Source organism: Anolis sagrei, chromosome 7, assembly GCF_037176765.1.
Source record: "Anolis sagrei isolate rAnoSag1 chromosome 7, rAnoSag1.mat, whole genome shotgun sequence".
Taxonomy (NCBI): domain Eukaryota; kingdom Metazoa; phylum Chordata; class Lepidosauria; order Squamata; family Dactyloidae; genus Anolis; species Anolis sagrei.
In genome coordinates this window covers 41,755,185-41,777,360 of record NC_090027.1, presented here as the reverse complement: position 1 = coordinate 41,777,360, position 22,176 = coordinate 41,755,185, and the positions used below count along the sequence as shown (strand labels likewise).

Here is a 22,176-nt window from a genome sequence, read left to right as displayed (position 1 = left end):
ATTTCTGTCTGAAGTTCAACCTGAGAAACAAAACATCAGGATGGTCTTGCTATTCAAGGCAAATAGTATCCGTGAATCATAGCTCTGCAAACTTTCAGAAGCAAAAGCCACAAAGCTCCCATTAAAGCTAATGTCGGGGCTCGGACTGAATCCCTACTTGAAGAAGCTCTTCACCTTTTCCCATGTTCTCTCTTAAGTTGAAGTTGAGCCATGGCAGTGGATGTTAGCAAAGCAGCACCTTTTGCTCTGAATTCTAAGAGATTTGCCTTAACCTGAAGTTCATTAAATCCTTCCTTCATAGATCTGAATCCAGTCTAGGGACATCAACAGCTCCTTTATTGTGAAGCTCTGCATTTAGAATCAGCACCTGTAATAATAAATATTTGGGAAATAATGCCTGTAGCTAAGGCTGATCCTTCAATCAAGCTGGCTTTCCATAGCCCTGAAACGAAAAGAAACCTAATTGCAAATGGTTAGCAAAAGGCTAAAGTTTGGACCTAGAGGATTCCATCCATCCCATTGCTACCATATGTGCGATTCATGGTTGACCACGATGGAAAATAAGTAGTTGGCATTATTAAGACACTTGCTCAGATATATGCAAACTTGGGCTACCATATGTGCAATTCACAGTTGACCACGATGGAAATAAGTAGTTGGCATTATTAAGACACTTGCTCAGGCATGGGCAAACTTGGGCCCTCCAGGCGTTTTGGACTTCAACTCCCACAATTGTGGGAGTTGAAGTCCAAAACACCTGGAGGGCCCAAGTTTGCCCATGCCCGCACTAGCTTGTTAAAGACCGGGTTGTGGCACAGCTGGTTGGGAGTCACTACTGACCGAAAGGTTGTGAGTTTGAAGCCAGTCTGGGTCAGAGTTAGCTCCCGACTATTTGTCTAGCTTGCTGTCGACCTTTCCAGCCCGAAAGACGGTTGCATCTTTCAAGTAGGAAATGTAGGGACCGCTTATGCGGGGAGGCTAAATTAACTAATTTATGACGCCATAAAACTCTCCAGCAGCGTGCAAAAGAATGAGGAAGTACTCCATCGGTGGCACAAGTGGATGGTGAAGCAACAGCTCCTCCGGTGGCTGGAATTCAAAGCATACCCTCATGAAGCTGGAAAGTAAAATAGCCTCTGTGTGTCTGTCTATACATGTGTGTCTATGGCATTGAATGTTTGCCATGTATATGTGCATTGTAATCCACCCTGAGTCCCATGCGGGATGAGAAGGGTGGAATATCTATATAAATAAAAATGTAATGTTCGTTTGTGGGATTAACAGAACTCAAAAAACACTGGACAAATTGACACCAACTTTGGACACAAGACACCTAACAACCCAATGTATGTCCTTCACTCAAAAAAATTGATTTTGTTATTTGGGAGTTGTAGTTGCTGGGATTTATAGTTCACCTAAAATCAAAGAGCTTTCTGAACCCCACCAACAATAGAATTGAACCAAATGTTGGGGTTCAGCCTGATCCTGATCTGTGTGAACAGGATTCTCTGATAGTTTTTCCAACTGAGCAAGCTCTCCCTGACTGACAGTGTGGAATCTGTTGTTGATGCAGAGGTCAGTGGGGATGAAAACGAAACCCAACAGCTGAAAGAGAATGTTTTGGAAGTTAGCCGTGATATCTCTCCACCTGGGGTTTCTAATGAGGACCGAAGAGAACAGATAGTCAGAGATAGAAATGTTTCCCAGTTTCTACGAAGGTCACAGCGCTTACAGCAGAAAGAGGCACAGACAGAAAAGTCAAGGGGCGTTTCTAAGAATAGCTTCTTTGGTTTAAGAGGGTTCCTGCCGGGTGCTTCTTTAGGTCAAGCAATGTTTGGGACTGTGGCTGTGCCTTGGCAGAATTCCTGTGTTCCATGGCCAGTAATCCCAGAGGCTTCTAGTTTCCAAGTTCATGGTTAGTAAAAGACTAACAGACTCCTGGTTATTGTTTTGTGGCTTTTGAAGTTTTGCTCAAGTTCAAAGATCCTATTGACTACTGTGTTTTTCTGTGGCTTTTTGACTCTGCATTTACCTTTCTTTTGTAACCAATTTTTCATCAATAAACAAGGATTGCTTTTCCTACAGTCCAGAGTGGTGGATTTAATCTTATGGTCTCGTTTCTTGAACTGGGATGCAACACCAAACTTGACACACATTTCTCCCATGACCAACAAAAATACTGAAAGGGTTTGGTGGGCAGTGTCATTTGGTTTGGGAGTTGTAGTTCACCTACATTCAGAGATCACTGCGGACTCAAACAATGATGAATCTGGACCAAACTCTACACGAATATTCAATATGCCCAAATGTGAACACTGGTGGAGTTTTGGGTAAATAGAATCTTGACATTTGGGAGTTGTAGTTGCTGGGATTTATAGTTCACCTACAATCAAAGAGCATTCTGAACCCCACCAATTATAAAATTGAGCCAAACCTCCCACACAGAACCCCCATGTGGGCCACAGCAACGTGTGGCAGGGGATGGCCATTAAATAAATACATACATACATACATACATACATACATACATGAATAAATTCTGGTCTTGGGAGAACTTATTCTGTCTTATTCAGAAAGCATGAGACCAAGAAGGTTAAGAGTGTTTATGCAACCTTGAGGTGTATTCCCTCTGAATGTGAAAAGCTGAAATCAGAGATTGCATCCATAATAAACAGAGTGATTGTTCCCAGAAGCAGTACACCGATAACAGAGGGATGCACGAAGGTCCGCAGCCTGACCTGCAGTCCGGGTAGGCTGAAAAAGCATCTCTCTGAAGGCCCTCATTGTACGAGGCTTGAAGGAGCAAGAGAAGAAAGCTCCACTTGTGCTAAAGAGTGCCATCTCCGAAGCGGAGAAGATTAATTCACTCCTCAGCTGCGCCTAAGAGGAGATGATAATGACATATAATTTTACATCTGCCGCTCTTGGCACAATGGCTATCTGAAAATGTCAAGGAAGGAGAGGGAAAAGGGAGATTGGAAACTCACTCAGCGTTGCCTGGGCTTTCCTTTTCCCTTTGACATCCCCATTTAGGTCACATCCCTGGAGACGGGAGAGGCAGAGAAGCTGCAGTTAGCGAGTGTTGTAGTTTCAGTAGCTAGCATGGCGGGTGTTGTAGTTTCAGTGGCTAGAACAGTGGGTTAAACCACCAGCTACAGAAGATTTATTATTTATTATTTATTTACAGCTTTTATATTCCGCCCTTCTCCTCACCCCGCAAGGGACTCAGGGCGGATTACAGTGTACACATTAGGCTTGGGCGGTTTCGTTCGTTAATTTCATAATTCGTTATCAATTCGTATTTAAATTAGCTTACGATCCAATATTGAGCCATGCAGGAATAGTGTGAGGAGTAAATTAGATTCGAAACAATTTTTTCAATTTATTTCGTAATTATTTCGTAATTATTTTCGCATGTTTGGTGCAAGTTTTATAGTTGTTGTTTGTTTTATCACACCAACAGTCAACAACAGAGGGAGAGGGAAGCTTCAGAGGTTCCCCCTGTCCCAGTTGGAGGTTTTTTTTTAGCATATTGCGCAATCGCGTCTGCAATTAACGAATCGATTCGTAATTATACGAAATTTCGTATATTTCGAAATTTTTAAAAGGAAAATTTCGGAATTATTAAAAAAAAAAAACGCAAGGGCCCCCTAAAAACAAAACGAGTTTAGAACCAAATTTTTCCGTGGTTACCCAAGCCTAGTACACATATATGGCAAACATTCAATACCAATTTTTGACATACAAACATATACAGACATACACAGGGGCTATTTAACTTTTTCTGGCCGCCGGGGAGCTATCGCTTTCATCGTCCATCTGCGACGCTGATGAAGCACTTCCGCATTCCCCACATGCTTCCCCGCTGGAATGCTTTGCTGGAGTCTTCTTTATGGCCTCATAAATCAGTTAATTTAGCCTCCCCACACTTTAAGGTGGTACCTAATTTTCCTACTTGACAGATGCAACTGTCTTTCGGGTTGCAAAGATCGACAACAGGCTACACACAATTGGTTGGAAACCCACTCCGACCCGGGCTGGTTTCGAACTCATGACCTTTTGGTCAGAGTGATCTTAATGCAGCTGACACTCAGCCAGCTGCGCCACAATCCCGGTGCTTGCTGAATGGAAGGTTGGCAGTTCAAGCTACAGATGGGGTGAGCTCCCACTGTCAGCCCTAGCTTCTGCTTACCTAGGAGTTTGAAAACAGCAATGTGAGTAGATAAATAGGTATCCCTTTGGCAGGGAGGTAAAAAGTGCCCCAGAAAACATGCCTGTCGCACACCAAGGCTGGGAAGGACAGTGTATCTGTCCGAACGGATCTCCCTTTACGTCCCACTCCGGAGTCTAAGATCTTCTGGGGAGGCCCTGCTCCTCCAGAGGAGCTAGCACCTGCCTTTTTTTAATGAGGATAGAAAAGGACAGTTTTGGAAAAACAGGAGTGAATCGCAGTCTGCGAAGGTCAAGCAGATTAAAGGAAAGGGAGGCACAAGCTTCAAAGCCTGGAGGCGTGTCCCGAAACAGTTTCTTTAGTTTAAAGTGTCTCTCCCAGGGCTGTCTCGTTAGATCAAGCATCGTTTCGATTGAGGCAATACCTTGGCAGATTTCCCATTTCCCATGGCCTGCATTCCCAGAGGCTTCTAGTTTCCAAGTACAGTTAGTGAAATGCTAACAGGTTCCAGGTTTTTATAGTGTTACTTTTGGAATTTTGATCTAGTTCAGAGATATTCCTGACTGCTGAATTTTACTGTGGCTTTTTGACTTTGTCTTTTCCTCTATTTTGTAACTATTTTTCATCAATAAAAAAGGATTGTTTTTGCCGACAGTCAAGTGTGGTGGATTAATATCTTATGGTCTTGTTTCCTGATCTGGGTTGCAACAGTAATATTAAAAAGAGGGAGAGAGAGAAACACAACATTTCAGTCCAAGCGCTTCTTTTGCTCTTGCCATTTTTGTCATACTTTACCAGGCACCAACCAATCACTCCTTTCCATCCTATTCAACATCTTTATTTGCTTTTGTTTTTAAAAACTGTAGAACATTTTAAAGAGTCTTGAAAATCAGTGCTGCACATGCTTCATGGCTTCGTTGAGGACCGCCATCCCATTCAGCTCCCGCAACCGACTGGTGTGCCTGCAAAACACGGCGTCGGAAAAGTAAGTTGAAACGAGAGAAAATTGCAAAAGGGACCAAGAGGTGGACTTCTGAATTGAGTGAATTGGGGAGAGATGTGAGATTCAGGTTCGTAAGAAACCTCGATGCGATGGAGTGCCTCGTAAACAAAACAGAAGAGCGATTATTTGCTGTACTTATGGGAAGAATCAACAACGCTGTGGGCTTATCCCAAAGGTCTGGAGATCCATTGCCTTCAAGATGCTGAAGGAGAAGCTCTCCATCTGCCTTGGCAATGGAACGCAACTCCAATGGAGGCTTGTTTCTATGCACTTGAGAATTAGTGCTATGTAACCCAGGCATCCCGAGCATCCCGAGCTCTAAAGATCACCTGGGAAGGAATCCCACTGGAGCATTGCAGCGCACCCAAATACCTGGGAGTCACTCTGGACCGTGCTCTGACCTACAAGAAGCATTGCCTGAACATCAAGCAAAAAGTGGGTGCCAGAAACAATATCATACGAAAGCTGACTGGCACAACCTGGGGATCACAACCAGATACAGTGAAGACATCTGCCCTTGCGCTATGCTACTCCGCTGCTGAGTATGCATGCCCAGTGTGGAGCACATCTCACCACACTAAAACAGTGGAGGTGGCTCTTATTGAGACATGCCGCATTATCACGAGGTGTCTGCGCCTTACAGCACTGGAGAAATTACACTGTCTAGCCGGTATCGCACCACCTGACATCCACCGGGAAGTAGCAGCCAATAGCGAAAGGACCAAGGCAGAGACATCTCCAGCTCATCCCCTGTTTGGGTATCAGCCAGCACGTCAACGACTTAAATCTAGAAATAGTTTTCTAAGATCTACAGAGACACTCGCTGGAACACCTCAGCAAGCGAGAGTCCAAAAGTGGCAGGCTCAAACTCAGAACCTCAACCAATGGCTGATACCAAATGAGAGACTCCCCCCTGGGCACACAGAGGACTGGGCGACTTGGAAGGCACTGAACAGACTGCGCTCTGGCACCACGAGATACAGAGCCAACCTTCAGAAATGGGGCTACAAAGTGGAATCCTCGGCATGCGAGTGCGGAGAAGAGCAAACCACTGACCAACTGCTACAATGCAGCCTGAGCCCCGCCACATGCAACATGGAGAACCTTCTTGCGGCAACACCAGAGGCACTCCAAGTGGCCAGATACTGGTCAAAGGACATTTAATCAACTACCAAACTCACACGTTTTGTATTTTGTCTGTTTGTTTGCTTTGTTCTGTTAGAAATGTAATATATTTGACTGGCTGCCCTGACACGAGAAATAAAAAAAAAAACACACCCAGGCATGGGCAAACTTTGGCCCTCTTTCCAGGTGTTTTGGACTGCAACTCTCATCATTCCTCACAGCCTCAGGCCCTTTCCTCTCGTATGCAACTGTGGGCTCCCTCCATCAGCTCAGGAGCCCATAAATATTCAGCACGATCCTGTAGGAAGACTTGCCTGGCATCGGCGGTGCAGAGCTTCCCTAAAGCGATGGCAGCGTTCTCTTGCACCGCAGTCTTCTCCGCCTCCCTCCCGGCCACTTTCAAGAGGATTTTCACAACATTTGTGTCGAGCAAAACCGTGGCCGTCCCAGGGACCTCCAGGCACTTCCCGAGGCAGAAGGCCGCGTTTCCTGCCACTCCTTCGTTCTGAGAACGCAGGCGTTTCAGTAATGTGCTACATTCTGGGGAGACAAAGAGAAGAGAAGAAAGGGAAAAGAGATGCCGTCAAATATCAGTGCAGGAGGGAAGGAATCGCCATCTCTTTCATGCAATGATTCTCAATCTTCCTAATGCTGGGACCCCTTATTACAGTTGTGCATATTGTGGTGACCCCCAACCATTAAATTATTTTTGGGTTGTTGTAGGTTTTTTCGGGCTATATGGCCATGTTCTAGAAGCATTCTCTCCTGACGTTTCGCCTGCATCTATGGCAAGCATCCTCAGAGGTAGTGAGGTCTGTTGGAACTAGGAAAAAGGGATTATATATCTGTGGAATGACCAGGGTGGGACAAAGAACTCTTGTCTGCTGGAGCTAGGTGTGAATGTTTCAACTGACCATCTTGTTTAGCATTTGATGGCCTGGCAGTTGTTTGGTGTGGCTTGTTAGAGCTTGGGGCAATCTTTTGTTGAGAGGTGATTAGATGTCCCTGATTATTTCCTCCCTACCTCACTACCTCTGAGGACGCTTGCCATAGATGCAGGCGAAACGTCAGGAGGGAATGCCTCTAGAACATGGCCATATAGCCTGAAAAAACCTACAACAACCCAGTGTTTCCTCCCTGTTGTTTTGCTGTTGTAATTTTAATTACAAAAAAAATTGTTGCTAATTAAGATGGCCAATTGCAACATTCCCACTTGCCTCAAGCCTTGAAGTTTCAAAGTATGACTGCTGGCCACTAGTATTTGCAAAAACCTCTAAAATCAAGACAGTAAATAAAGAGGAACACTAAAAAAAAAAAAAACAGGGGAATACCAAGCAAAAATAAATCAGGGCCAGCTAACACCTCCCAACAAAGTATCCAAGAGAGATATTGACAAGCTTGAATGCATCCAGAGGAGGGCAACTAAAATGATCAAGGGTCTGGAAAACAAGCCCTATGAGGAACGGCCTAAGGAGCTGGGCATGTTTAGCCTGAAGAAGAGAAGGATGAAAGGAGATATGATAGCCATGAATAAATATGTGAGAGGAAGCCACAGGGAGGAGGGAGCAAGCCTGTTTTCTGCTTCCTTGGAGACTAGGACGCAATGGAACAATGGCTTCAAACTACAAGAGAGGAGATTCCATCTGAACATTAGGAAGAACTTCCTGACTGTGAGAGCCGTTCAGCAGTGGAACTCTCTGCCCCGGAGTGTGGTGGAGGCTCCTTCTTTGGAAGCTTTTAAACAGAGGCTGGATGGCCATCTGTCAGGGGTGATTTGAATGCAATATTCCTGCTTCTTGGCAGGGTGTTGGACTGGATAGCCCATGAGGTCACTTCCCACTCTTTGATTCTATGATTCTATGATCCCCACAGGCAGGAAGCAGCCAGGCTTTGAACCTGAAAGGCCATTCAATGCTAATCAAGATGGCCAACTGCAACATTCACACTTGCCTCCAACAGACTAGAGTTCTTTCTCTCACCCTGGACATTCCACAGATAAATAAACCTCACTTGCCTAGTTTCCAACAGACCTCACAAGCTCTGAGGATGCCTGCCACAGATGTGGGCAAAACGTCAGGAGAGAATGCTTCTGGAACATGGGCAGACAGCCCCGGAAAACTCACAGGAATCTGACTACTTCATAGATGGAAAACAGGCACGCAAGTCCCACTTCTTGGGATATTGAGAACAGATGGCAGCCATAATAAGCCAACACAAAAGGGACACAGTTCTGCAAATCTGCTTGGGTTCTCAACCTTCCTAATGAGCCCTAAACATAACATTATTTTCGTTTGCTACTGTTATGCATCATCATGTAAATATCTGATATGCAGGATGTATTTTCATAAATACCCGATATGTCCCCATTTGAATACTGGTGTGGTTGGATCAGATTGATTTTGTCATTTAGGAGTTGTAGTTGCTGGGATTTATAGTTCACCTATAAATCCCAGCAAGTACAACTCCCAGATTGCACAATCAAATGATGGAATTGAACTCCCATGTCCAGCAGAAAATACTGGAAGGGTTTGGTGGGCATTGAGTTGGAGTCTACCTACATCCAGAGAGAATTGTGGACTCAAACAATGATGGATCTGGACCAAACTTGGCATGAATACTCAACATGCCCAAATGTGAACACTGGTGGAGTCTGAGGGAAATAGACCTTGACATTTAGGAGTTGAAGTTGCTGGGATTTATAGTTCACCTATAAATCCCAGCAACTACAACTCCCAGATTGTACAATCAAATGATGGAATTGAACTCCCATGTCCAGCAGAAAATACTGGAAGGGTTTGGTGGTCATTGACCTTGAGTTTTGGAGTTGTAGTCCACCTATATCCAGAGAGCACTGTGTACTCAAACAGTGATGGATCTGGACCAAACGTGGCACAAATACTCAATATGTCCAAATGTGAACACTGTGGAGTCTGAGGGAAATAGACCTTGACATTTAGAAGTTAAAGTTGCTGGGATTTATAGCTCACCTAAAATAAAAGAGCATTGTGAACTCCATCAGCGATGGAATTGAACCCAACTTGGCACACAGAATTCCCATGACCAAAAGAAAATACTGGAAGGATTTGGTGGGAATTGACCTTGAGTTTTGGAGTTGTAGTCCACCTACATCCAGAGAGCACTGTGGACTCAAACAATGATAGATCTGGACCAAACTTGGCACGAATACACAATGCGCCCAAATGTAAACACTGGTGGAGTTTGGGGGAAACAGACCTTGACATGTAGGAGTTGAAGTTCACCTACAATCAAAGAGCATCCTGAACCCCATCAATGATAGAATTGGGCCAAACTTCCCACATAGAACCGCCATGACCAAGAGAAAATACTGTGTTTTCTGATGGTCTTTGGAGACTCCTCTGACACTCCCTCATGACCTCCCCTGGGGTCCCGACCCCCAATTTGAGAAACGCTACTCTGACAGAACCTAGCACTTACTTTTGTCTGACTTCACAAGCTGCTCCACAGCCTGCCGGCTGTTTCTGACACAAACCGCCAGGGTCTTCAAGGCATAGCCAGATGTGGTCTCCTCTCCAATCTAGAAGGCAAAGAGAGGCAAAGAGAAAACAAACAGGAAAAGGCCGCAGAGCCAGAGAGTTGTTTGTTGGAGGATTTACACAAAGGCACCACGTCATAAGTGTGTTATCCTTTCCCCTCTTTAGTTCACATGCAACTGTGCAGGATTCAAACACCATGACTTTTAGCACGGACACCAGAATAACTCTGTAGTTCTCATGACACTGCTTCAGGGGCATTTCCATACATGAACTGCTGAGAAGGGAATATATCTATTAAAGTATTGATTTCTCTGCACACTAAACAGGAGAGGGAGAAAAGTCTTTCCGGTTTATAGATACTCTATTTTCACATGGCTAGGAAGTCCGTCTAAACAGCCAGCTTCAGAATGATTCAGTTCCCTGGAAATTTATCTCCTGTTCTGTATATTCCTGGGACATTTAACATAGCTTTTCATCTTTCTATACACATAACACGAGGGTGGAATGAAAAGTAATGCCTCCACCTTCGTAGATCCTCAACAGATGGCAGTACTGGTATGCAGCAGGTACTGGCTTCTTCAGTAGACTCTCCTCTACAGCTCCATTTTGTCAGGAAGCCTTAGCATTGAACGGTTGTGTTGTTAAAGTGTGAAGTATGAAATCCTGTGCAGACGGTCGGTTAATGCAACTTAAGCAACGTGCAGTCTGTTGCACTCCAGAGCTGGAAACAGGGCCCTCTTGTCATTAATAGGAATGGCACAAGGATTATGAGTTCGGATCTGATTTCACTGAGGCGCTATGTTTGTTTCATGTTGTTTGTTAATTGTTGTGGATCGGTGTTGTTGATCCTGTTGTTACATTTGTTGTGTTTTTAATTGCACTGACACTGTTATGATCATTTGTACCTTGTAAACCGCATTGAGTCGCCTGTTTGGGCTGAAAAATGCGGTATAGAAATAAAGCAAATAAATAAATAATAAATAAATTAATAAACGACGCCTTTGTTTAGGAAAAATACAATCCTTTTGATTGAATGATGAATATAAAATAGATAGAAGTCCAAAGGTAAAAAAGCCAAAATGAAACTGAAATGGCAGGGAGAAGGTTTGAGGAAAAGAGACAAAGAGAGATCCTGAGAACTGGAAAGCACACTTTATTCTCGGTTGGCGCTAACCGGATATGGACCCCCTGGTAAGCCAGGAAAGAAGGGTACAGAACAAAGGAAATGCTGAGTTTATATACTATTTGAAATAATTATTCATGCATCATATAGACATCACAATGTGCGTCACAAACTTCTACTTTTACATTGACTTCAATAGCATATTTTCAAATTCAACACCTTGTCAATCTTCATTAGTGTTCTATCTAAAGAGTGGCTATTAATGAACCCCAGCGCCAGGATGTCTGCTGGACCTGATAGCAAGTTTCTCCATCCATCCTGAGATAAGGTCTTCCTGACATCTCCTAATGGACACTTCATTAGTCAGGCCCACAATAAGGTGCCTGGTACCGTATCTTATTGGCCTCTTGAAATATGCCAGGCCTGAGACATTCCTTTCCTAGATGCTGGCGTTTCTAATTTTGCAGCTTTTAAGAAGTCAAGTGAAATGGCCATGCATACATACATTTCTCTTTGTGAACTATATATTTTCTAACTCCTATTTCTAATATGGTTACATCAAATATATTTTCCAATATGTCTATTATGTATTTTCATCAAGGCTTCATCAAAACAGCAAACAGCAATGTCCAGAAAGCTTGCAGAAAATCCAAAGCAATAATGTCCAAACAACTCTCAATAGAAATCCATGAACAGATTAGTCCCAGCTAACTCTCACTTGAAGCCAGAAATTCCCGTAGAGACCAGACCACTGGAAACTGGAAAACCCAGGAGGTTTGTGCTTGATACTAAACAATGCTTGGTCTGAGGAAATCCCCCTCACGGGCACTCTTAAATCCCAAAAACTGATTCCGGCGAACTCTTATCTTTGGTTTCAGTTGTCAGATTCTCTCAGATCTACCTAAACATTAAGCCTCCCTGTGGTTCTGGCTTATCTCTGAGCTGCGGCTGTTATCATTGACCCAACCAGGTGTCAAGTTATCTTGCAAGTTCAGCCAGGAGGAAAAGGAAGTGAATTTTCTTCTCTTGGTCTGACAGAAATATTCTCATGAGAACTTGGCTTTTCCCTTGAAGCCTCTAAATCAAAGCCTGTAGGGTTTTACTGTCCAAAGTGTCGCCATCTTGAGCCTCGTCCTCATTGATCACTTCAGCCTCACTATCCAAACTTGGCCCAACAACATTAACATCTACATTAAGCAATACAATCAGAGATTCAGGCTCAGGTTCATACACAGATTGAGTCCCAACACAGTCATTGAATTCTTGACTGCAGAAGGTGTCACCCCAAAGGAGATTCATCAGATAATGCAAACTGTTTATGGTGATTGTGTTGATGTGAGTTCTGTGCATCGTTGGTTGGGAAAGTTTAAAGATGTTGAGGTGGGAACATCTGACTTGCGTGATACACAAAGAGTTGTATATCCTGTGACAGCAACCATTGAGTTTCACAAGCAAAAGTTTGACAGATTGATTCAGGGTGATCATCGTATCGGAGAGAAATTTCAAGCATAATCAGCATTTCAGAAGAATGTGTGGGTCACATTATTGCTTTGCTTGGCTATTGGAAGATCTGTGCACGATGGGGACCCAGGATGAGAGAACTGTGAGACGCTGGTTGCGGAAACAGAGTGTCGACTTCTTCAGTGACGGCTTCAGAAAACTTGTTCACCATTGGCAGAAATGTATCCATCCAATTATCTGGTGATTATGTGGAAAAGCTAATAGTGGAAGTTAAAGAGCACATTCTAAGGATTATTTCTGCGTTTCTATTAAGATATTCCCATCCAAAGCCAAGTAGCGAAGGTGGAGGCATTACTTTTCATTCAACCCTCGTAAAAGGGAAGATATGTATCTGTGTATGTGGCCACGTTTGGTTCAATTCCATCATTGGTGGAGTTCAGAATGCTCTTTGATTGTGGGTTAATTATAAATCCTAGCAACTGCAACTCCCAAATGACAAAATCAATTTTTGGGAGTGATGGTCACTTTTTGGGTTAGTAGGTCTTGTCTACCTGTCCGAATGTATCTCCTGCCACGAACCATCATGAAGTTTAAGATCTTCAAGAGAGGCCCTGCTCTCGATCCCACCACTATTGCAAACATGGTTGATGGGGACGAGAGACAGGGCCTTCTCAGCAGTGGCCCCCCACCTATGGAACGCCCTCCCTAGAGATATCAGATTGGCCATATCCCTCTTGTCTTTTAGAAGGAACATCAAGACCAAGCGTTTGATCAGTGAGAAACAAGTGGAAGAAGATCACACAACTTATGGCAATGAATTGACCCAGACTGATTTTTGGATTTCGATTTTAATGGATGTGTCTTAATTAATTGTTTTAATTGTTGTTTCAATTTTTAACATTTTGATTGTACTGTGATTGTTTTTATGATGCTAGCATCGTATGATGCTTTTGTGAGGCCGCCCTGAGACCCCTTTCGGAGGGGAGAAGGGCGGGGTACAAATATAGGAAATAAATAAATAGGTGTCTTGTGGCCAAATTTGGTGTCAGTTCGTCCTGTGGTTTTTGAGTTATGTTAATCCCACAAACGAACATTACATTTTTATTTATAGGGATGCAACCAGCCAAGAAGGAACATGAGGGGCACATCTCGTGAGCAATTCCAGTTCCTGTTGATTCACAACACGCAACGTGTGCATTTGGCACTCCAAACCCTTTGTATCTGATTAGGTGAGAAGATGCGGAGGAGTATTTGTTCATGCACTACAGAGAGCCTTCAAGGGCACTGCAACAAGAACAACACTTCCGTGGGCGCAGTAAAAAGCCGAAACTGGCGAATTACCTTCAGGAACTTGACCATTTTCTTCACCACGCCTTGCTTCATGGCCTCTTCCAGCGCCACTAGACTGCCAGGAAGGATGCGGCTGAGAAGCCCAACGGCTCGCTTAACGAAAAACAAATGGTCAGTGATTGGCTCACCTTTTGGGACTTGGATGGAAGTGCATGAGGACTATGCTGTTATACCAGGCATGGGTCAACTTTGGCCCTCCTCCAGATATTTTGGACTTCAACACAGGCATGGGTCAACTTCGGCCCTCCTCCAGATATTTTGGACTTCAACACAGGCATGGGCCAACTTCGGCCCTCCTCCAGATATTTTGGACTTCAACACAGACATGGGCCAACTTCGGCCCTCCTCCAGATATTTTGGACTTCAACACAGGCATGGGTCAACTTCGGCCCTCCTCCAGGTGTTTTGAACTTCAACACAGGCATGGGCCAACTTTGGCCCTCCTCCAGATGTTTGGACTTCAACACACGCATTGGTCAACTTTGGCCCTCCTCCTCCTGGTGTTTTGGACTTCAACACAGGCATGGGCTAACTCTGGCCTTCCTCCAGATGTTTTGGGCTTCAACACAGGCATGGGCCAACTTTGGCCCACCTCCAGGTGTTTTGGACTTCAACACAGGCATAGGCCAACTTTGGCCCTCCTCCAGATGTTTTGGACTTCAACACAGGCATGGGCCAACTTTGGCCCTCCTCCAGATGTTTTGGACTTCAACACAGGCATGGGCCAACTTTGGCCCTCCTAAAGATGTTTGGAATTCAACACAGGCATGGGCCAACTTTGGCCCTCCTCCTGGTGTTTTGGACTTCAACACAGGCATGGGCCAACTTTGGCCCTCCTCCAGGTGTTCTGGACTTCAACACAAGCATGGGCCAACTTTGGACCTCTTCCAGGTGTTTTGGGCTTCAACACAGATATGGGCCAACTTTGGCCCTCCTCCAAATGTTTTGGACTTCAACACAGGCATGGGCCAACTTTGGCCCTCGTCTAGGTATTTTGGACTTCAACACAGGCATGGGCCAACTTTGGCCCTCCTCCAAATGTTTTGGACTTCAACACAGGCATGGGCCAACTTTGGCCCTCGTCTAGGTGTTTTGGACTTCAACACAGGCATGGGCCAACTTTGGCCCTCCTCCAAATGTTTTGGACTTCAACACAGGCATGGGCCAACTTTGGCCCTCCTCCAGATGTTTTGGATTTCAACACAGGCATGGGCCAACTTTGGCCCTCCTCCAAATGTTTTGGACTTCAACACAAACATGGGCCAACTTTGGCCCTCCTCCAAATGTTTTGGACTTCAACACAGACATGGGCCAACTTTGGCCCTCCTCCAGGTGTTTTGGGCTTCAACACAGGCATGGGCCAACATTGGCCCTCCTCCAGGTGTTTTGGACTTCAACTCCCACAATTCCTACTGGCTGTTAGGAATTGTGGGAGTTGAAGTCCAAAACACCTGGAGGAGGGCCAAAGTTGGCCCATGCCTGTATTATACATTACTGGTTGCAGGTCAATCAGGATATTAAACTGCAGGTGAATGCTAGTTATAGTGTGTTGTCGAAGGCTTTCATTGCCAGGTTGCTGTGAGTTTTCTGAGCTGCATGGCTATGATCCAGAAGCATTCTCTCCTGATGTTTTGCCTGCATCTCTGGCAGGCATCCTCAGAGTTTGCGAGGTCTGTTGGAAACTTGGATTTATATATCTGTGGAGGGTCCAGGGTGGGAGAAAGAACTCTTGTCTGTTGAGACAGGCAGTGAAAAGCCAGACCTTGAAAACTGTTAGGCCATTAAATGCTAATCAAGGAGGCCAATTGTTACATTCACACCTACTTCAAACAGACAAGAGTTCTTTCTCCTATCCTGGACATCATTCCAGAAATATATAAACCCCATTTTGTTTATGTTTGTCCCACCCCGGTCAATCCATAGATATATAAACCCACTTTCCTAGTTCCAACAGACCTCACAACCTCTGAGGATACCTGCCATAGATGCAGGCAAAACATCAGGAGATAATGCTTCTGGAGCACGGCCAGATAGCCTGGAAAACTCACAACAACTCACTCTAACAACCACCATGCCAGACTACACAGAGAAGCCATTGAAATCCATAAGCATGGGGACAATTTCAACAGAAAGGAGGAAACAATGAAAATGAACAAAATCTGGCTACCAGTATTAAAAAAAACTCTAAAATCAGGACAGCAAATAAAGAACAACACTCAGAAAACAGGGGAATTCCATACAGTGAACAATCATGGACAGCTAACACCTCCCAACAAAGGATTCCCCCAGGCAGGACACAGCCAGGCTTTGAAGCTGAAAGGCCATTCAGTACTAATCAAGGTGGCCAATTGCAACATTCCAACTTGCCTCCAATGGACAAGAGTTTTTTTCTCTGAGCCTGGATATTATTCCACTGGGATGGATATATATATATATATATATATATATATATACCCCACTTGCATTGTCTCCAACAGACCTCACAACCTCTGAGAATGTCTACCAGAGATATGGGCGAAACCTAAGGAGAGAATGCTTCTGGAACATGGCCAGACAGCCCGGAAAACTCACAGCAACCCACAAACTAATTACAGTGTACAATACTTGCTTGCTTTCCTCCCAGTATTAATGTGGAAGAGAACACAGTTTGTTTTATGAGGTCTAAACCCATAAGATGGGTTCCTTCTAGTCGCTCTTGCGCATCACTGTCCTGCCCATGCTCAAACAGCGTAATACTTACAGTCACAATTCTTTCTTCCTTGTTGTTGAGGAGGGACATGCATCTCTTAGTTATTTCTTCCGCAATTTCCTGAAACAAGAGTTAGGATCAGAATGCTCACCCACAGCAAGGTTCTCAATCAAAACAAAACTACTCAAGTTGGATAGTCACAGAATCACCGATTTGGAAGAGACCCCAAGGTGATCCAGTCCAACCCCCTTCTGCCATGCAGGAAAAACACAATCAAAGCTCCCCCAACAGATGGTCATTTAGTGTCTGTTCAAAAGCCTCCCAAGAAGGAGTCTTCACTGGATTCTGAGGCTGAGAGTTCCAGTGCTGAACAGCTCTTCTTACAATCAGGAAGTTCTACCAAATGTTCAAGTGGGATCTCCTTTCCTGTCATTCAAAACCCTGGCTCCACTGAGTCCTAGTCTCCAGGGCAGTCCTTACTTTATAGTTGTTGTATATCAGCCACTAGAGGCTGGTGGTTTAACTCAGGGGTCCTCAAACTAAGGCCCGAGGGCCAGATACGGCCCTCCAAGTTCATTTACCCAGCCCTCGCTCAGGGTCAACCCAAGGCTGAAATGACTAGAAAGCACACAACAACATCAACAACAACAATCCTATCTCATCAGCCAAAAGCAGGCCCACACTTCCCATTGAAATACTAATAGGTTTATACACCTAACAGTCCAACAAGTATCCATCACCCCTAAAAACACACACACACAAAATCCTCAGCAGAACAGACTTAAATACCCAAAAATACACCATATATACAGATATACATACACTCATATACATATACACATGCACACATTCATATACACACACACACACATATATATAATATATATGCACAAGCACACACAAATATAAAAATATATACACATACACGTATACATACATATACACTTGCACACACAAATATACATATATACACACATATACACATGCACACAAATATACATACACACGTGCACACACAAATACATATACACATACATATACACATATATATATGAGTCGCCTTCGGGCTGATATGGGCAGGATAGAAATAATGTAAATAAAATAATAAATAATAAAATATACACAAATATGTATATAAAGCACACACATATACGCAACATGCATATACACACATAAACACACAAATGCACAAATACATACATACACACACATATATAATTTTTTATTATTATTATTATTATTATTATTATTATTATTATTATTATTATTATTATTTAAAGCTTTTATATTCTGCCCTTCTCACCCCGCAGGGGACTCAGGGCGGATTACAGTGTACACATATATGACAAACATTCAATGCCAATTTTGACATACAACATATACAGACATACACAGAGGCTATTTAACTTTTTCTGACCGCCAGGGGAGCTGTCGCTTTCATCGTCCATCTGCGACACTGATGAAGTACTTCCGCTTTCCCCGCATGCTTTTGCTGGAGTCTTTTTTTATGGCCTCATAAATTAGTTAATTTAGCCTCCCCACACTTTATTTTCCTACTTGACAGACGCAACTTTCTTTCGGGTTGCAAAGGTCGACAACAGGCTACACAATGGTTGGAAACCCACTCCAACCCGGGCTGGCTTCGAACTCATGACCTTTTGGTCAGAGTGATCTTACTGCAGCTGACACTCAGCCAGCTGCGCCACAATCCCAGTGCAAACACACACATATACACAAATATATACACACATATAAATATATACACACACACAAAACACATTAACACAGACTGGGCCACAGGAACACATGGCAGGGGATGGCTAGTGTGTATGTGTGGATATATATATATACATACATACTAGGGCTGGGCGGTTTCGTTTCGTTAATTTGTAATTCGTTAATAATTCGTTATTTTTTTCAATTACAAAACGATAACGAACCATTCTGGAGCATTTTTTTAATAAAACGAATTTTTAAAAAGTTTTGTAAATGCTTCGTATTCCGTTATTGTATTCGTTTCGTTATTGTTCTGAGGTCGTTTCGTTATTATTTCCGCATGTCTGGGGCAAGTTTTTTGTTTAATTAGTGAAAAAAAATTATAATATCACACCAACAGTCAACAACAGAGGGAGAGGGAAGCTTCAGAAGTTTTTGGAGGTTTTTTAGCGTATTTCGCGGTCGCGCCCGCCATTAACGAATCAATTCGTTATTGTTTCGGAAATCGATTCGTTAATGTTTTGTAATTTTTTCACATTTACGAAATTTCGTAAATATCGAACTTTTTTAAGGGAAAATTTTGTAATTATTTTAAATATCGAAACAAAAAAAAACCCCAAATACAAATCGATTTTAGAAACAAATTTTTCCGTTGTTACCCAGGCCTAATACATACATACACACACACACAAACACACAATAAACTGTTTGCTTATATCCCTGGACTCTGGTGTGGTGTGGTGGTCATAGGTGTTTCCAGGCCTGGAGCGCAACAATAATGTAACTTATCCTATATATGATTTGTGGCAAGGATCTAAGGAATGACAAGATGCATATCGCCCTGAGCAAATTGAAGGACAAAATGATGATACATTGAGTTTCCATTGATTACCTTTGTTTCTGTAGGAATATAAAAGGCCCCAAAGAAGCAGGGAGGTTCACAAGAAGTGCTAAAATGCAGCTCTGTTTTGGGAAATGGACTTTACAAGCAGTACTTTATTTTGGGTTATTGTAGGTTTTTCCGGGCTATATGGCCATGTTCTGGAGGAAATTTTTCTCCTGACGTTTCGCCTGCATCTATGGCAAGCATCCTCAGAGGTACTTTACCTGAACAGCCAAGCTGGGCTGTAGGGAGAGGTTCATCATTAAGCCAAGCACTGCATACAGACTCTCCGGGTATTGAGTGATCTTGCCTTCCACCCAGCATTCATCCTGAACAAACAAGAGAAGGCAATGCATTCCTTTCCTCTCTAAAGCAGGATGGGGAACCCACAGACGAAATGACAATTGAGTTGGTGTGCACAAAATCATCACAAAGCAGCTTCTGGATGAGACTGAGACTATTAAAGGAGAGTCCATTTGTTAAAAGAGGTCACCTCTATTGGGTTGATTTATCACTCACCAAGTTCCTTTTCCAACTGACTATCCTTTCAAAAAACACACATCCAAAGACAAGGCCATGAGTGCTCATTTGTGAGGAAGAAACTTTATTTCTGGAAACAACCAATAATAATAATAATAATAATAATAATAATAATAATAATTTATTTATACCCCACCCCTCGGGGCAGCTTACATGAGGCCAAGCCCAACAATAATACATCAGCAAAAACAATAATAATAATAATAATAATAATAATAATAATAATAATAATAATAATAATAATATAAATATTATAAATAACACATAAGCAATAAAAAAAGAAAATTTAAAATACAAGAATCCAACACTGTGGGGAGGGCCAAATGTACTAAATTAAAAATCTAAAACACTGGGTAGAGTATGTCTAAACAGAGGTTTTTTGAGGGTAATATTGGGAATTACTCCAATGGGTGGATAAAGTGCTTCAGAGGACATTTTGCAGAAAATTGGTCAGATCAGGGTATTGTTTCCTTTATCCAGGGAAGGCACATTAGAACAACCAAGTTCTCAAGCTCCTCCTAAAGACTGCCAATGTGGGGGCTTGCCTGATGTCCTTGGGGAGTGAGTTCCAGAGACGGGGGGCCACCACCAAGAAGGCCCTCTCCCTCCTCCCCACCAAGTGCGCCTGTTCTGTCACCGCTGGACCTGAAATGAAGTGCCTTTAAGAGAGGATGTATGGCTTGGATCTAGTGGGAAGCCAGGGCCCCTGAAAAGAAGCCTTTAGAGAAATTTCCCTTATTAAACAGTCTTTATGAGGCTTGAGCTTAAATATAACAGTCTTTTATTGATGAATAAACAGGAATTGTAAAGCTTTCTTAACAGTCTCTTGGCTCTTGCAATCTTGTTCACAGGGAACAGGCACTATCTTCAAAAACCTTGTTTAAAGGAAAACTCCCCTTTCTAGCTCCTCCCAGGCTGCTGTGAACTTAAACCTTATTGATGTGGATTCACTACCGGGCTGAACTGCGTCTCAACGCCGAGCGAACCTATCAAAAAGCTTGTAATCACTTAGCTGCTTTGATGGTTAGAGCTGTTATTCCCTCCGGAATTCCTCGGGGCTGTAAGGCTGTTTCCCCGGAACCTTTGGGAATCTTTAGAGACTCTCAAGACTGTTCTCCCCCGGAAAGTCTTAAGCGATGAAGCCTTTGCACAGGAGGACATCTGTATACATCCTCTGCATTGACTTCCTTTGCTGAGACTAATTGAAAAATGGCCCCTTCCCTCCAAAAAACCCAGAGAGGGGTGGAACCAGGGATCCTAACTAAAATAGACAGGTGGCTTGCCCTATGATTGCAAACTATAACAGGAAGCCACCCTGCTGCAAAATCCCAAGCCTGGGATTGCAAACCAAAATTTAATTTAAAGCAAATAAAATTGAAGCTCCTGGAACAGCTGTTCCAGAACAGTGCCTGCGAGGGGGGAGGGAGCAAGATCAGGGCCTCTCCGGACGATTGAAGAGATTGCGTGGGTTCGTAAATAGAAATGTGGTCGCGCAGGTAGACGGGTCCCAAACCATTCAGGGCTTCGATCATCTGGAGAGGCCCTGCTCTCACTCCCACCTCCTTCGCAGGCGTGACTGGTGGGGACGAGGGAGAGGGCCTTCTCGGTGGTGCCCCCCCAGCTCAGGAACTCACTTCCCAGGGATATCAGGCATACCCCAACATTGGCAGTCTTTAGGAGGAGCCTGAAAACATGGCTGTTGCAGTGTGCTTTCCCTGAATAAGGAAATAATTCCCAGTAAAATGTCCTCAGAATGCACTTTAACTATTTGTTGGATTGCGCTCCCCTCACTTCTTGATAATGCCGCATTATCACGGGGTGCCTGCACCCTACACCACTGGAGAAATTACACTGCTTAGCCGGTATTGCACCACCTGACATCCGCCGGGAAGTAGCAGCCAATAGTGAAAGGACCAAGGCAGTGACATCTCCAGCTCATCCCCTGTTTGGGTATCAGCCAGCACACCAACGACTTAAATCTAGACATAGTTTTCTTAGATCTACAGAGACACTCGCTGGAACACCTCAGCAAGCGAGAGTCCAAAAGTGGAAGGCTCAAACCCAGCACCTCAACCAATGGCTGATACCCAATGAGAGACTCCCTCCTGGGCACACAGAAGACTGGGCGACTTGGAAGGCATTGAACAGACTGCGCTCTGGCACCACGAGATGCAGAGCCAACCTTCAGAAATGGGGCTACAAAGTGGAATCCACGACATGCGAGTGTGGAGAAGAGCAAACCACTGACCACCTGCTGCAATGCAACCTGAGCCCTGCCACATGTACAAGGGAGGACCTTCTTGCAGCAACACCGGAAGCACTCCAAGTGGCCAGATACTGGGCAAAGGATATTTAACTAGCTACCAAACTCACAAGTTGTGTATTTTTCTGTTTGTTTGCTTTGTTCTGTTAGAAATGTAATATAATGGACTGGTTGCTCTGACACGACAAATAAATAAATAAATAAACTTCTTTTAAAACCCTCCTACCAGATATATCTTACCTTGTTCATGCCCAGCGTTTATTTTTTAATTTTGAACTATTACATTTGGCCCGGCCATAGGTTGTTAAATCTTGTGCGTTATTGTTTATATGTGATT

General features: G+C 43.7%; 1 protein-coding gene across 1 annotated transcript in view; it reads right to left on the bottom strand.

The window, feature by feature from the left end:
- Positions 1-5,023: 5,023 nt before the first annotated feature.
- Positions 5,024-22,176, bottom strand: part of TTC12 (tetratricopeptide repeat domain 12) — a 79,852-nt gene continuing 62,699 nt past the window's right edge. Inside the window, exons 17-22 of the mRNA XM_060787678.2 lie at positions 19,261-19,365; positions 16,489-16,557; positions 13,740-13,841; positions 9,756-9,855; positions 6,614-6,839; positions 5,024-5,133 (exon numbers count right to left, since the gene is read on the bottom strand). Of these exons, the coding sequence (XP_060643661.2) occupies positions 5,061-5,133; positions 6,614-6,839; positions 9,756-9,855; positions 13,740-13,841; positions 16,489-16,557; positions 19,261-19,365 (675 nt within the window). The 3' untranslated portion in view covers positions 5,024-5,060. The remainder of the gene's footprint in view (positions 5,134-6,613; positions 6,840-9,755; positions 9,856-13,739; positions 13,842-16,488; positions 16,558-19,260; positions 19,366-22,176) is intronic.